Below are 13,278 nucleotides of genomic sequence, written 5' to 3'. Positions count from 1 at the left end.
CACAAAAACTGATCGACCTACAAGGAGAAACAGACAAATCGACTCCTATCGTTGGAGTCGCCAATACCCCTATTTTAGTAACTGACAGATCAAGCAGGCAGAAACTCAGTAAGAATATAGTCAACCTGAACAGTATCATTAAGCAATCTGGTCTCACTGACATTTATGGAATATTCCATTCAACAACAACAAAATGCACATTGCCCTCAAGCTCACATGGAATATTGACCGAAACATGCCATATTCTGGGCTGTAAAACACACCCTAACACATTTAAAAGGATAGAAATCATTTAAAAATATGTTCTCAGACCACAATGAAGTAAAAGTAGAAATAACAGATAGCTGGGAAATCCTCCAAATACTTGGAATCGAAGAACACACTTCTAGGGCTAAAGAAGAAATCTCAGGAGAAATTGTAAAATATTTTGAGCTAGATGGAAATGAAAACACAGCTTATTAAAATTTGTGGGACGCAGCAAAAGCAGTGCTTAGGCGGAAACGTATAGCACTGAATTGACACATTAGACAAGAAAGATCTAAATGAATAATCTAACCTCCCACCTGTGGAAACTACAGAAAAATAGAGAAATTGAAACCTAATGCAAGCAAAATAAATCAATAAATAAACAACAAAAATTAGAGTAGAAATCAGTGAAACTGAAAACAAGAAAACATCTAAGAAAATCAATGAAGTCAAAAGCTGATTTTTTTAGAAAAATCAATAAAATCGACAAACCTCTAACAAGGCTAGCAAAGGAAAGAGAGAAGACAGAAATTAGTAGTATCAGACATGAAAGAGGGGTTCATCACTATTAGTCCCACGGACACGACAAAGATAGCAAACAACACTAGGGAAAACTCTAGGGCGAAGAATTTGATAGAAGGTGAAACAGACAAATTTCTTACGGGACACAAAACACCAAAGTTCACACAAGGAGAGACAGTCATCCGAATAGGCCTGTATCTATTAAAAGAATTGAATCAATAATTAAGAGACCTCCAAAGAAGAAAGCATCGGGCCCAGAGCGTATCACTAATGAATCCTACAAAATGTTTAAAGAAAAAATGACGCCCGTTCCGTACAACATCTTCCAGAAACCAGAAAAAGAGGCAGCGCCTACCAACTCATTCTCTGAGGAGAGCGTCACTTCTCTTTCCTACCCGGAGGCCGAGCGCTGGCTGGTTTCAAGCTTGTTCATCTCCCGTCTCTCGGGAACCGGTGGAGGAGAGGCTGTGGGCTGGGTGCTGGTACTGAGTGCTGAGGACCTACCTGTCAGTTCTGCAGCTGCTGATAGCAATGCTGTTGCCTTCTTGGGGCCCTGCCCACCTCCAGAGTCTGGGGTAGAGGGGTTTCCACACACTTTTACCTTGCTTTAAGAATGCATTGATGTATTTGCCTTGTATTTTAAAAGACAAATTCCCTCCTAGTCAACTGCATAACATCCCAGCACAGACAGAGCAACGCCTCACTCCCCACTCGGTTGCATTGGTCAATGTTGGGTCTGCTTTCACTTCCCCTAACTCATCCGTGTTCAGATGCCACGCACAGATGCACTCTGGGACAAACTGGCCCCCAGCTACCCAGAAATCAGAAGTTGGACAGCACTTATTCAATTTCAATGTTAATTTTTCTAAAAGGAACTGTTCTGGGCAGAGCTGTCTTTTGCGGTGTGGGGGAGGGATAGAGGAGGCATGGGGGAAACGAAAGTGGTTGTAGAAGGTGATATGAGTCAGCCTCAAGTTTCCCCCGGGGAGCCAATCCTCTACGATTTAAGAAATCTGATTTCCTCATTATTTCTTTATGTGCCATCTCATTTTGTCATATACCCGTGGAATGAGGCTGGAAAGACAGAAGTAACATGGGTAGATGCCGACCTTCCTGGAGATGGGGAACCAGGACAGGAGGTAAGGGCTAACCCGCAATTGACTGGTGGCCTCCACCTGCCATCTTCTACTGCCAGCCCCACGGGGCCATGGCACTGGCCTGGGATCAACCTTGAGCAGACATCGACTGCCTTTGTGCCTTCCCGGAGCTCTGAGGAGCTCCGATCAATCCAACTGATTGATCTCTCATGTGTGGCACCCAAAGAGTAAAGGCTAAATTGCTGAACAGGGTGAAATGGCTGCACCAATGCTGGATGCCCCTCCACCCAGTCTCTGTGGCAGTTCTCAGCCCCAGGGAGGAGAAACAGGGCCAGCTCGGGGTCCGTGGCAGATGGGCCACTGTTCATCCAAAGGCAAGAGAGTAGAAAGGTCTATTTCATTCAAATGGATCCAGGTTGTTTTGAAGTAAGGGGGCAAAGCATGTGTAGGCAGGAAGTGAACGCCATGTTGCACCTGCCTCTCTGCTAAGGTGCATGTTTGTACCTGCCTCTCTGCCCTTAAGGTGGTCGTGAGAAGGAAGGAAAGCTGGACATTCCAGATCATCTCTCAGGCCGGTGGACTGGCCGGGCACAGTACTCAGCCTGGACTGGACACGGGGCTGGAGAGAGGCAAAATGCTCTTCATTATAAGGCAGGGAAGATGTTCCTCAAATTTCTGGAAAGCAGTCAGAAGCCAGAGAAAACTCCGCACTCCTGCAACCAGAGGGAAGCGCCAGGTTTGGACAGAGAAGCCTGGTGTGTGAATTCATTCAAGTTTCTTGAATAAATGGACCCTTTACAGATGCAGCCTCGGTCAAGGGAATTAAAAGCAAAAACAAACTATTGGAACCTCATGAAGATAAAAAGCTTCTGCACAGCAAAGGAAACAATCAACAAAACTAAAAGGCAACCAACGGAATGGGAAAAGATATTTGCAAATGACATATCGGACAAAGGGCTAGTATCCAAAATCTATAAAGAGCTCACCAGACTCCACACCCGAAAAGCAAATAATCCAGTGAAGAAATGAGCAGAAGACATGAATAGACACTTCTCTAAAGAAAACATCCAGGTGGCCAACAGGCACATGAAAAGATGCTCAATGTCGCTCCTCATCAGGGAAATACAAATCAAAATCAAAACCATACTGAGATATCACCTCACGCCAGTCAGAGTGGCTAAAACGAACAAATCAGGAGACTATAGATGCTGGAGAGGATGTGGAGAAACGGGAACCCTCTTGCACTGTTGGTGGGAATGCAAACTGGTGCAGCCGCTCTGGAAAACAGTGTGGAGGTTCCTCAAAAAATTAAAAATAGACCTACCCTATGACCCAGCAGTAGCACTGCTAGGAATTTACCCAAGGGATCCAGGAGTGCTGATGCATAGGGGCACCTGTACCCCAATGTTTACAGCAGCACTCTCAACAATAGCCAAATTATGGAAAGAGCCTAAATGTCCATCAACGGATGAATGGATAAAGAAATTGTGGTTTATATACACAATGGAGTACTACGTGGCAATGAGAAAGAATGAAATCTGGCCCTTTGTAGCAACGTGGATGGAACTGGAGAGTGTGATGCTAAGTGAAATAAGCCATACAGAGAAAGACAGATACCATATGCGTTCACTCTTATGTGGATCCTGAGAAACTTAACAGAAGACCATGGGGGAGGGGAAGGAAAAAAAAAAGAGGTTAGAGAGGGAGAGAGTCAAAGCATAAGAGACTCTTAAAAACTGAGAACAAACTGAGGGTTGACGGGGGGTGGGAGGGAGGGGAGGGTGGGTGATGGGTATTGAGGAGGGCACCTTTTGGGATGAGCACTGAGTGTTGTATGGAAACCAATTTGACAATAAATTTCATATATATATATATATAAAAATGCAGCCTCGGTGATTAGAAAAAACTGAGCTTCAGCTAGTCATTGAAATCTCAAGGACAGAGACAGGCTTCCCGTGGGATGGGGAAAGGGTTTGGAACTGACATTACCTAGACCTTAAAGGACAATGTGATTTGTGGGGTTTTGTTTAATGTTTATTTATTTTTGAGAGAGAGAGAGAGAGTGTGTGTGTGAGAGAGAGAGAGAGAGAGAGCAGGGGTGGGGCAGAGAGAGAGGGAGACACAGAATCCGAAGCAGGCTCCAGGCTCTGAGCTGTCAGCACAGAGCCCGACACGGGGCTCGAACTCACAAACCGTGAGATCATGACCTGAGCCGAAGTCAGATGCTTAACAGACTGAGCCCCCCAGGCACCCCGCTACCAAGTGCGTTTGTACATTATGTCTGTAATTTTTTCACCAATAGCGGCCCTCGTTCTGTAAAGGATTTGAAGCAACTTACAAAAACACACTATAGCAGCATAAAGTTGGAAGAAAAAGAAATGGGAGCAAAGCACAAATAGAATAAACAAAACCAGAGCACTAGAAATGCAGGTAGGACAGATAAATGGGAGCCGGGGCGTGTGCAGTTTCCAGGACCTTAGTCAGAGCAGTGTGGCCAAAGCAGGAGAGGCCTGGGGAACAGAGGCAAAGCAGGATGTTTCCAAAGTATGTTCCACTGAATCCTGCTTCTTCTGACTCACTCTAGATGTGCTAGAAATTTGCACAGGCATGTTTGCAAAGTATAGAGGGCCAGAGATTTCTACCTTTCTGCCCACTTCTGTTCTTTCTTTCCTCCAAAGAAGTGAACGTGAATCTGGCTGGGACAGATTCCAGATTCCAGAATACCGCCGAGGACATCTTTTCCAGCGGGTGGGGTGTGCATGCCTACCAGGTACTGCACACGCACGGGACTGCCTGCCACCAGTCCCTGCCCGTCCTCCCTCTCTCCCTCTCTCGCTTTGTGGGGCAAAGTGGCCGTTGGGCATGGCTGTCCTCTGCTCTTGGCCTCCCAGGGGGCACAGTGGCCCAGACAAGGCTGGACACAGACTACAAGAGCCCGCTCTTGTGTCTCCTCCCTCTCCTCTCCCTGCCCTTAAGCAGCAGGCAGGCCCAGGCCACCACTCAGCTGGGCGATGACATAAATGTGCCAGCTTCCTTTGCTTATAAGCACAAGGTCTTTGGCATTCCTCACGGGTACTTCTGTTAAGTTCACAAAAAAGCCCTAGTCTGCAATATCATGCATCAGCCCAGATGACAACAGGCTGCAGTTTTAGCTTGCATTTCCCACTGTCTTGTTTTTTCTCTCTCCTTGCGAGAGAATCAATCTCTCTGGGATAACGTATCCTGGACCGAGACCATCTATGCCGATCAGACAATCCCTGGTTCCTAACACAGGGGTAGAGTTGTTTTCTTTTCCTTCCATACGACCCGTGGGATGAGAAGATTCTGGCCTCCCTCCTTTCTCTGTTTTCCCATCCAGATTTAGGCCAAGTAGGTGGTAATCTCTGAAGCGAAGTCAATGCTTTCTTTTTACTGGACAAACTCCTCGCCATTTTGCTAAGTGTGCTAAGATCTCACACTTGGAATCAGGGAGTGACTCGTAGAGTCCTGAGCACAATCCAGCGCTAGAAGTTCCTCTGCTCCCTTGCCCCTGCTTGCCAAAGTCTACCAAACCCCCATCTTTGAACGCCAATAGGCTGTCCACTACTTTTATGTCCAGGTAGGTCACACAACCAATCTCAGATTGATCCTATTTCTGTGAAGTTTCTTCGCTGGCAACTCATTCTCTGATACCAACTTACAAGCAGCTGGAGTTTTGGGGTATGAGTAATCAAAACTGATAATGGCTAACTCGGACAGAAAGTCAATTTCTTAGAAGTGTATCAGGTAACTCCCAGAATTTATAAGAAGGCCGAAGACTGGGATAAGAAAATAAGCAGTCTGGGCAGTAAGATCCCCAGCCCAGGTCATTCCATGGACCTCAAGTACATAGTGTGGGGGCGTTGATCTGGTCAATGTTTTCTTTCCATCCTGGTTAGAAAAGGAGGATCGGAAAGAGTTTTAGCTCCTGCATGACAGATAAGAACATTCATGTACAGTTTTGTCTTGGGGGTTATATTAACTCACCTGCCCCTTGTCATAAGATAGTCCAAAGACATCTGGGTCACCCGGATATCCCATAGAACATCACACTTATCAATTACGTTGGTGACATCATGGTGATCGGACAGGATGAACAAGAGTCGGCCAGCACACCTGCTAAAGAGGAATCAATTACCGACCCTCAGCAACAGAGGTGAATGTCAACAGCATTATGATGACCCAAAGAAGTCACACGTCAAAATTCACGTACTGCATGTTTTCATTTATGTAAAACTTTGATACAGGCAAAACAAATCTGTACTAACAGCAGGTGCATCAGTGGTTGCCTGATGACGAGGTTGGGGAGGAGGCTATCTATCTGCAAAGGGCACGAAGGAACTTTCTGGAATGATGGAAATGGACTACGTCATGATTGTAATTACGATTACATTTTTAAAAAATTTTTTTTTAACGTTTATTTATTTTTGAGACAGAGAGAGACAGAGCATGAACAGGGGAGGGGCAGAGAGAGAGGGAGACACAGAATCGGAAGCAGGCTCCAGGCTCTGAGCCGTCAGCCCAGAGCCTGACGCGGGGCTCGAACTCACGGACCGTGAGATCGTGACCTGAGCTGAAGTCGGACGCTTAACCGACTGAGCCACCCAGGCGCCCCCGATTACATTTGTTAAAACTCAACCACTGAAATGTACACTTGAGATGAATGCATTTTATACCCCAATAAAATTGAGCTAAAAAAGAATTGTACATGATTTTAGTAAATTCTCAGAATATATGTCACTGAATATAGTAGCTGAAGTTTTCCCATTATTACCATTTTCCCAAGCAGGTGTCACTTACATAGAAACATCTTTTATCTTATTTACATCTTTTTCTAGGCTAATCATCGGGCATTATGTTTCCACTCCTTTGCCTTTGCCTAATCTATCTCTGGGCAGGCTAAAGGAGGAGATCCTTGTTTCCAGGCTGGGATGTCCATGGAGGGGTTTCCCAGGTAAGTGGAGGGTTTCAGGTAAATGAAGTGTAACAAGTGAACAGTGGACTGAACTCCTCTCCCTGTTCCTGTCCTGGCATTTCACGGGGCTGCTTGCTACCTTCCTGTGGCTCCCGAGCCTCTGTCATACCTACCAGCACCAGGGCTGAGCCTATTGACCTAGAATGTGCTCGTGTGGGATATGCTGTGCTGGTGCCTCTGTAGCAAGCAGGTGAACCTAGGTTTCGAGGCTTCTTAGACGCCAGAACCATTTTTCCCACCTTTTTTCTGAGGAGCTTTTGGGTGTCCTGGTAAGGGGAGCCCATGGGTTGAATCCATTTGAGAATTATTGATTCCAGTAAAGTTAAACAGATTTCTATGTTATAGGGTCTCTCACAGACACTATGTGCCAATGTGCGTAAGGCATCTTTATTTTTATTTTTTTTCAATGTTTATTTTTGAGAGAGAAAGACCGAGTGCGAGCGGAGGAGAGGAAGAGAGAGAAGGAGACACGGAATCTGAAGCAGGCTCCAGGCTCTGAGCTGTCCGCACAGAACCCGATGTGGGGCTTGAACCCACAAACTGAAATCATGACCCGAGCCAAAGTTGGACACTTAATGGACTGAGCCTCCCAGGCGCCCCTGCACATAAGGCATCTTTAAGGGTGTGTGTGGAGGGCGTATCCCATCTTCCCTGAAGTGGCTGTTCTAGAGTCTTCTCGCGGCCCTGGCTCTGCCTTAGACCTGACTTCCTCATGCCCCTGGCGCCCAAATGCCTGCCTGCCCCTCGGCCATTTTCCTGCCCAGAGGAATGATTTTCCTCTATATGATTTCAGTTTATATTCAGCTTCCCTTTTGTCTCGACTTTCTTAGGCAATAATTTTATCCTGACAAATTATAGGCATTTCTGGGTCACCTCCCCTCCCCGTCTGGGTTTTGTTTGTTTCTTAAAGTTCAATGATTTCTAGTAAATTCATTCAGTTGTGTTACCAGCACCCCGATTCAGTGTAGGAAGATTTTCATCTCCCAAAAGTACAGGAGGGGGAAATAGCCTGGGGGAATAGAAGTGAGTAGGGAAGCACACAGATGGTGAATCCCCAGCTCCTGTCCGTGGATCCTGGGGCTGGGCCCTGATGCCTCCTCCCCTCTGGACACCCCTCGTCAGGCTACCCCATGACGGGACCCCCCACCGCTTCCCCTAAATGCCCCGGGAACCTCACAAGTGTCCGGACGGAGATGGAGGGAGGCGGCAGGCACTGCCTCCAGCTTCCTGCACGATCAGCTCCGAATACTTTCACTTTTCTTTCCTCCGGAAGCCTGGCCCCCCACTGCATGTGGCAAAGCACAGACTTCCTGCTTCACCCACTGGTGTCCCCCTGCTGTTCTCTCCGCCTTCCAAGAGCCATCCCTGCCCCAGCCCCTGACCAGGGAAGGGGCAGGAGCAGGTGGCAAACCCAGCCTCCAGGTGGGTTTTTGTCTCGGCTACTTTATTCTTCATTTGGGGTGATCAGGCTCTGATAGCTAATTTCCTGACAGCAGCTACAGAGTGGAACTCAGCTATTTTAAACTGTGAGACTCTCTCCTTGTAAAATATTGTCTTCCAAAGATAGAGAGGTATGTGGGGTTTAACCAGAGACCATGAAAAAGGGGGACAGACGTGGGAGTCGGGGGCGGGGGGAGCAGAAACAGAGCTCAACTCCTTTTGCCCTAAATTCTAGCCCGTTGTTGTGGGTGAAAGGGAGATTTGCTCTCTACCCTCCTCCTCTGTGCTCTGTTGATTCTGCACTCAGCCCCAAATGGGCAGCTCATTTATTATCCACAGTGCAAGTGACTAGATGTGGTTGGTGGAAAAAAGAAAATGAGGAGGAAACCCTTCATTTCTTCCCTAGTGTTTCATGAGATTTGTATATATTTTCCTTAAGCGCATTTATGATTGTTTCCTTGAAGTGCATTCCTAGAGGTGGAATCTGGGACTCAAGGGAATCCATATTCTAGGGCGTTTGACCCTGATTGCTAACTTCGCCTCCAGAACATTTGGATCTGTTTACATTTGCACCAGGACCATCTGTGGTTATTGCGATTAGTCTTTATGTTGGGCAATCTGATAGGCAAATGCTATTAAATCGTCTTCTTTTGTACTGTTCCAGCTACTAGAGAATTGCCATGCTTTTCATATATCTATTGCACATTTGACTTAATTGCCTAGTTAAGCCTTTTGCTTTTTTCCCCCATATGGATGTTTGTCTTTTGCTTATTCATTTTTAAGACTCCTTCCCATAATAAAAATCTGAACACTCCCATATGACACCCTATATCATGCACTAGCTTTAATGGGGCTTTATTCAGACAAGCTCTGCTTTGCCACCTTGGGCTATTTACTTAACCTCTCTGTGCCTTGCTCTCACTCTTGAGAACCATAATAGTTGAAGAATAAGGAAGCTGGTGGATCTTATGTTCTGAATGCTGTTGTATAATCATCCCAAACGTAACCTCAGGGTCACTTCCTCTTGTTACCATGTGACCGTTCTGGATTTCTGGGGCTCTGTGCTTGCCTTTGCAATTTTCTTCCCCACATCGTGGATTCTGTCCTCATCCTGGTTGCTAGATTTCTCTTCCACCTGTTCCCAATCTCCAGTATTTCTTCGTGATTATAGACCCCCTGCGGCATCTTTTCTTTTCCAGCACTATTGTGGATTACTTTCCTCTTACAATATGTTTTGTCTTTTTTCCTTCTGTCAAATGTAAATGATGTGGGAATGAGGAGAGAGCAGGGCTGCTCAATCTACCACTGGGATTAATCCTGGAAACAGTCATTAGTTACAGTTCAGTTTTCTATTATACACAAAAGGAAGTAGGAAAAACAGGCTCTTTATTTCATTTTTTAAAAAAATCTCTGGGTGATTGAGTTTTTCTGTTTACACTTCTATTCCCTTGACAAGTTGTCAGGAATTCATCTGTAAGTTTTCTGCCTCTAATAATTATTGATATTTTCTCATGACCTATCAATGGCTAATTTTTATCAATGTCGCATGGGATGGGAAAGGCACATGTCTGTTCTGCGATATGTAATTGATACATATAATAAATCAGTTAAGTTGCCTTTTACTAATCACGTCTTATACCTCCTTCGTGTCTATTTATGTTTGGCCTATTTGTGTGTTGAAGGTTGTAGGTGGTTTACTAAAGTTTCCAAATATTATCGGGTTTCTATCTTTCCACTCATCATTGGGTGGTCCCTCTTACATGAGCTTTGCTAGTGTCTGTCGTAAGGTGCGGTCCAGACAACCTTAACTCTGTTCAGTGTAGCCACAGACCATAGTACTTATGACCATAAACCTAGAAGCAGAACATCGGAATGTGTTCACCTCTATCACTTCCAAGTTGTGCGATTTAGGGCAAGTTCATAACACATCTCTATGTCTCCATGTCCTTCACGATACAATGGGTGAAATCATAGAAACCATCTTGCAAGGGTTTTGTGAAGATCAAATAAGTTACTGCATGTGAAACCTTTATAATAAAGTCCAACACATAGGAAATACTCAATAAATATTGGTGATTTTTATTGTTTTTAATTTTTTAAATTTTTTTCGTTTATTTTTGAGAGAGAGAGAGAGAGCAGGGGAGGGGCAGAGAGAGAGAGAGAGAGAGAGAGAGAGAGAATCCCAAGCAGGTTCCACCCAGTCAGCGCAGAGCTCGATGTGGGGCTCAAACTCACAAATTGCGAGATCATGACCTGAGCCAAAATCAAGAGTTGGACACTTAACTGACTGAGCCACCCAGCTGCTCCTATAAGCTATTTTTAATATCTGTCTTATATTTACCAATACCCCTTTGAGATTTCAGCAACCTATTGTCGGTCAATTTCAGCCTCCATTGTCCTTGGACGTTGTCATTGCCTCTTACACCCATGAGCCTTTGAGGAAGACTGCTATAGGATGACTTTGGGACCAGGATGGTGATCTGAAAATGCCCACTGAGCACAAACAGCAGCTCCCCGAGTTTCCAGAGTCTTTCCTCTCTTCTCGTGCCTCTTCCGTAGGATGTTCACCATGACCAGAGCTTTAGAAGAGACTCTACGCCAGCACTTCATATACCAGAAGCTGGAGATTGCCTATGCCATACACAAGCCATTTCCCTTCCTCGAAGGCCTCCGAGACAACTCCTTCATCACTGAGACGATGTACAGGGTGAGTCGTGCTGACTGCTTTTCCATGGCAGCCCAGCCCCCCCACCAACAGTTACTGAAGTCTCAAACCACAAACCCTTAGAGCTTGGAAGGTCTAGTCCAAAACGTTCATTCTCAGGGAAAGATCGGGTTACAAGGGCAGTCATACAAACGACTTCGCCCCACGTGCCTTAAAACGAGAGAAATTTATTCTCTCACAGCTTGGGAAGCCAGAAGTACAAAATCAAGGTGTTGGCCATGTTGGTTCCTTCTGGAGGCTCCAAGAGAGAGCTGTTCCCTGACTCTCCTACCTTCTGGTGGCACCAGAAATCCTTGTAGAAACTTCACTTCCAATCTCTGTTTCCATCTCTACATCAATCTCTCCATCAGCTTTTCTTTCCCTCATTTTTTCTTTTTCTCTTCTCTTCTAAGGACACTTGTTATTGTGTGTTAGAGCCCACCCTAATCCAGGATGATCTCTTCTCAAATCCTAACTTAATTACATCCGCAAAGACCCCTTTTCCAAATAAGGTCACATTCACAGGTTTCAAGTGGACACATCTTACTGGAGTGTGGCACCATTCAACCCACTAAGGGTACCCTCCCAATTCTTAAGAGCTTGTTGTACGCAGTCCTTTCAGACTTGAAGCAAAGCAGGCATTGGAAGATATGGCTATATGGACAAAAATGGCATTCTTTTCATGATTTTTGTTTTTTATGCATTTCCTGAGCCCTAAGCCCAAGAAAGGGCAGCAGTGGTTGAGTGTTCTTCTCCCAGGCTTGGCCTGGTTGGCTCCAACCCTTCTTCGGGTCATAGCCCGGATGTCACTCCTCAGAGAGGATTCCTTAACCCACTCATCTAATTGATTTCTCATAGAAATCTATGCTTTCCCTTCATAACACTTCTCTCAAAAGCAACGGGGCATTTCTTTAATTTGTGTTTATTATTGAATGCTCATCTTCTCCACCCGACAGTGTCCCTTCCCTCACTATGGGTAGCACCACGCTGGTCTTATCCACTGCTATATACCCAAGGACAAGCCTAGTAGGTGCTCAGTAAGTGTTGTGCAATCAATTCTCCTGCCACGTTTCTCCTTTTGGCCAACTTCTCGGGAAGAGGAGTTCTCTGGATGATTTCCTTGTTGGCTAGAACCCATTCAGGCCATCTCAAGTCAAAGAGAGAAAGAGAGAGACAGAGAGAGAGACAGAGAGATCAAACAGAGGCTAACAAGCGATCAACAGAATTGCCACTTGTGACCAACTAATTGGTCCTTTGCTACAGAGTTCTGCCCAGAGCCTGAGAGACATAGTTACATAGTAGGAGCCTTTGACTACCTTCCCTTCCCTCAAATTTCTCTCTGCCCTCAAATATACCTAAAATAAGGTTCACAAAGCAGACTTATTTTAAAGACGGCTAAGTTATTTATTCCTACGACCAACCATCCAAAAATAGGTGAAGTTCTGGAAGTAAATATGTGTAACTGTGACTTCTCTGCCTTCGAGTCTATCTATACGTTTGTGTTAAATTCCTTGCTACAGGGGCGCCTGGGTGGCTCAGTCAGTTAAGCGTCCGACTTCATCTCAGGTCACGATCTCGCGGTCTGGGAGTTCGTGCCCCCCGTCGGGCTCTGGGCTGATGGCCCAGAGCCTGGAGCCTGCTTCCGATTCTGTGTCTCCCTCTCTCTCTGCCCCTCCCCTGTTCATGCTCTGTCTCTCTCTGTCTCAAAAATAAAAAAAATGTTAATAAATAAATAAATAAATAAATAAATTCCTTGTTAGAAGAATGAAATACTACTCTTACACTGTAGCAAACCACAAATGTAAAAGAAACTTCCATTCCATTTTATGATTATTCATCAGCATCCTTGATGCCATTTTTTAAGGAATCCATGGAAGCCTACAGAAATCAGGTCCCTGTACCCAGACTGGTGTACAATATCCTCAGCCACCTGGAGAAGATGTTCAACCTGTCATTTCTGCAGATGCTGTTCAGCCGAATTAACCTGCTTGAATACCCCCACCTGACAATGATCCTCAAGAGCTTCAGAAGTGGTATGAGTCTTTCCGAATATCTCTCGGGCTGTAGGAGCAGGGACCAGAAGTTGCTTTGCTCCAAGTGTGGGTTGGCTTTCAGCCCCGTGGGCGGTGCCCCTCAACTGGCCGGTTCTCTGGGGAGATAGGAAGCTGACTCTCTCGCAGTGCGGCGGGAAGAGCCGTCTCTGGCCCACTTCTCTAAGATGAATTTCTAGAAGACACAAACATGTCTGTCTTACCTGTTCTACGAAGTGGGGGAAA

At 45.6% G+C, this 13,278-nt stretch overlaps 2 protein-coding genes across 18 annotated transcripts in view; one reads left to right on the top strand and one right to left on the bottom strand.

Annotated features, from left to right (window-relative positions):
• The window catches only part of LOC102972180 (nuclear body protein SP140), a 65,314-nt gene extending 57,208 nt beyond the window's left edge, over positions 1–8,106 (bottom strand). For 10 of the 17 annotated variants that reach the window (XM_015537856.2, XM_015537860.2, XM_015537859.2 and 7 more), the window contains exons 1-2: positions 8,036–8,105; positions 5,871–5,999 (exon numbers count right to left, since the gene is read on the bottom strand). The gene's annotated coding sequence lies outside the window, so the exon portion shown is untranslated. The other 7 variants (XM_042995573.1, XM_042995578.1, XM_015537857.2 and 4 more) reach the window with 6 other exon arrangements.
• A 51-nt stretch (positions 8,107–8,157) lies between these two features.
• SP110 (SP110 nuclear body protein) overlaps positions 8,158–13,278 on the top strand; it is a 36,015-nt gene continuing 30,894 nt past the window's right edge. The window contains 3 exon segments of the mRNA XM_042995582.1: positions 8,158–8,280; positions 10,686–11,005; positions 12,867–13,035. Coding sequence (XP_042851516.1) covers positions 10,859–11,005; positions 12,867–13,035 — 316 coding nt within the window. The 5' untranslated portion in view covers positions 8,158–8,280; positions 10,686–10,858.

This window comes from Panthera tigris, chromosome C1 (genome assembly GCF_018350195.1).
Source record: "Panthera tigris isolate Pti1 chromosome C1, P.tigris_Pti1_mat1.1, whole genome shotgun sequence".
In the NCBI taxonomy this organism is placed as follows: Eukaryota; Metazoa; Chordata; class Mammalia; order Carnivora; family Felidae; genus Panthera; species Panthera tigris.
The sequence above is the reverse complement of the archived record's forward strand: the minus strand, read 5'-3'. Positions and strand labels throughout refer to the sequence as shown.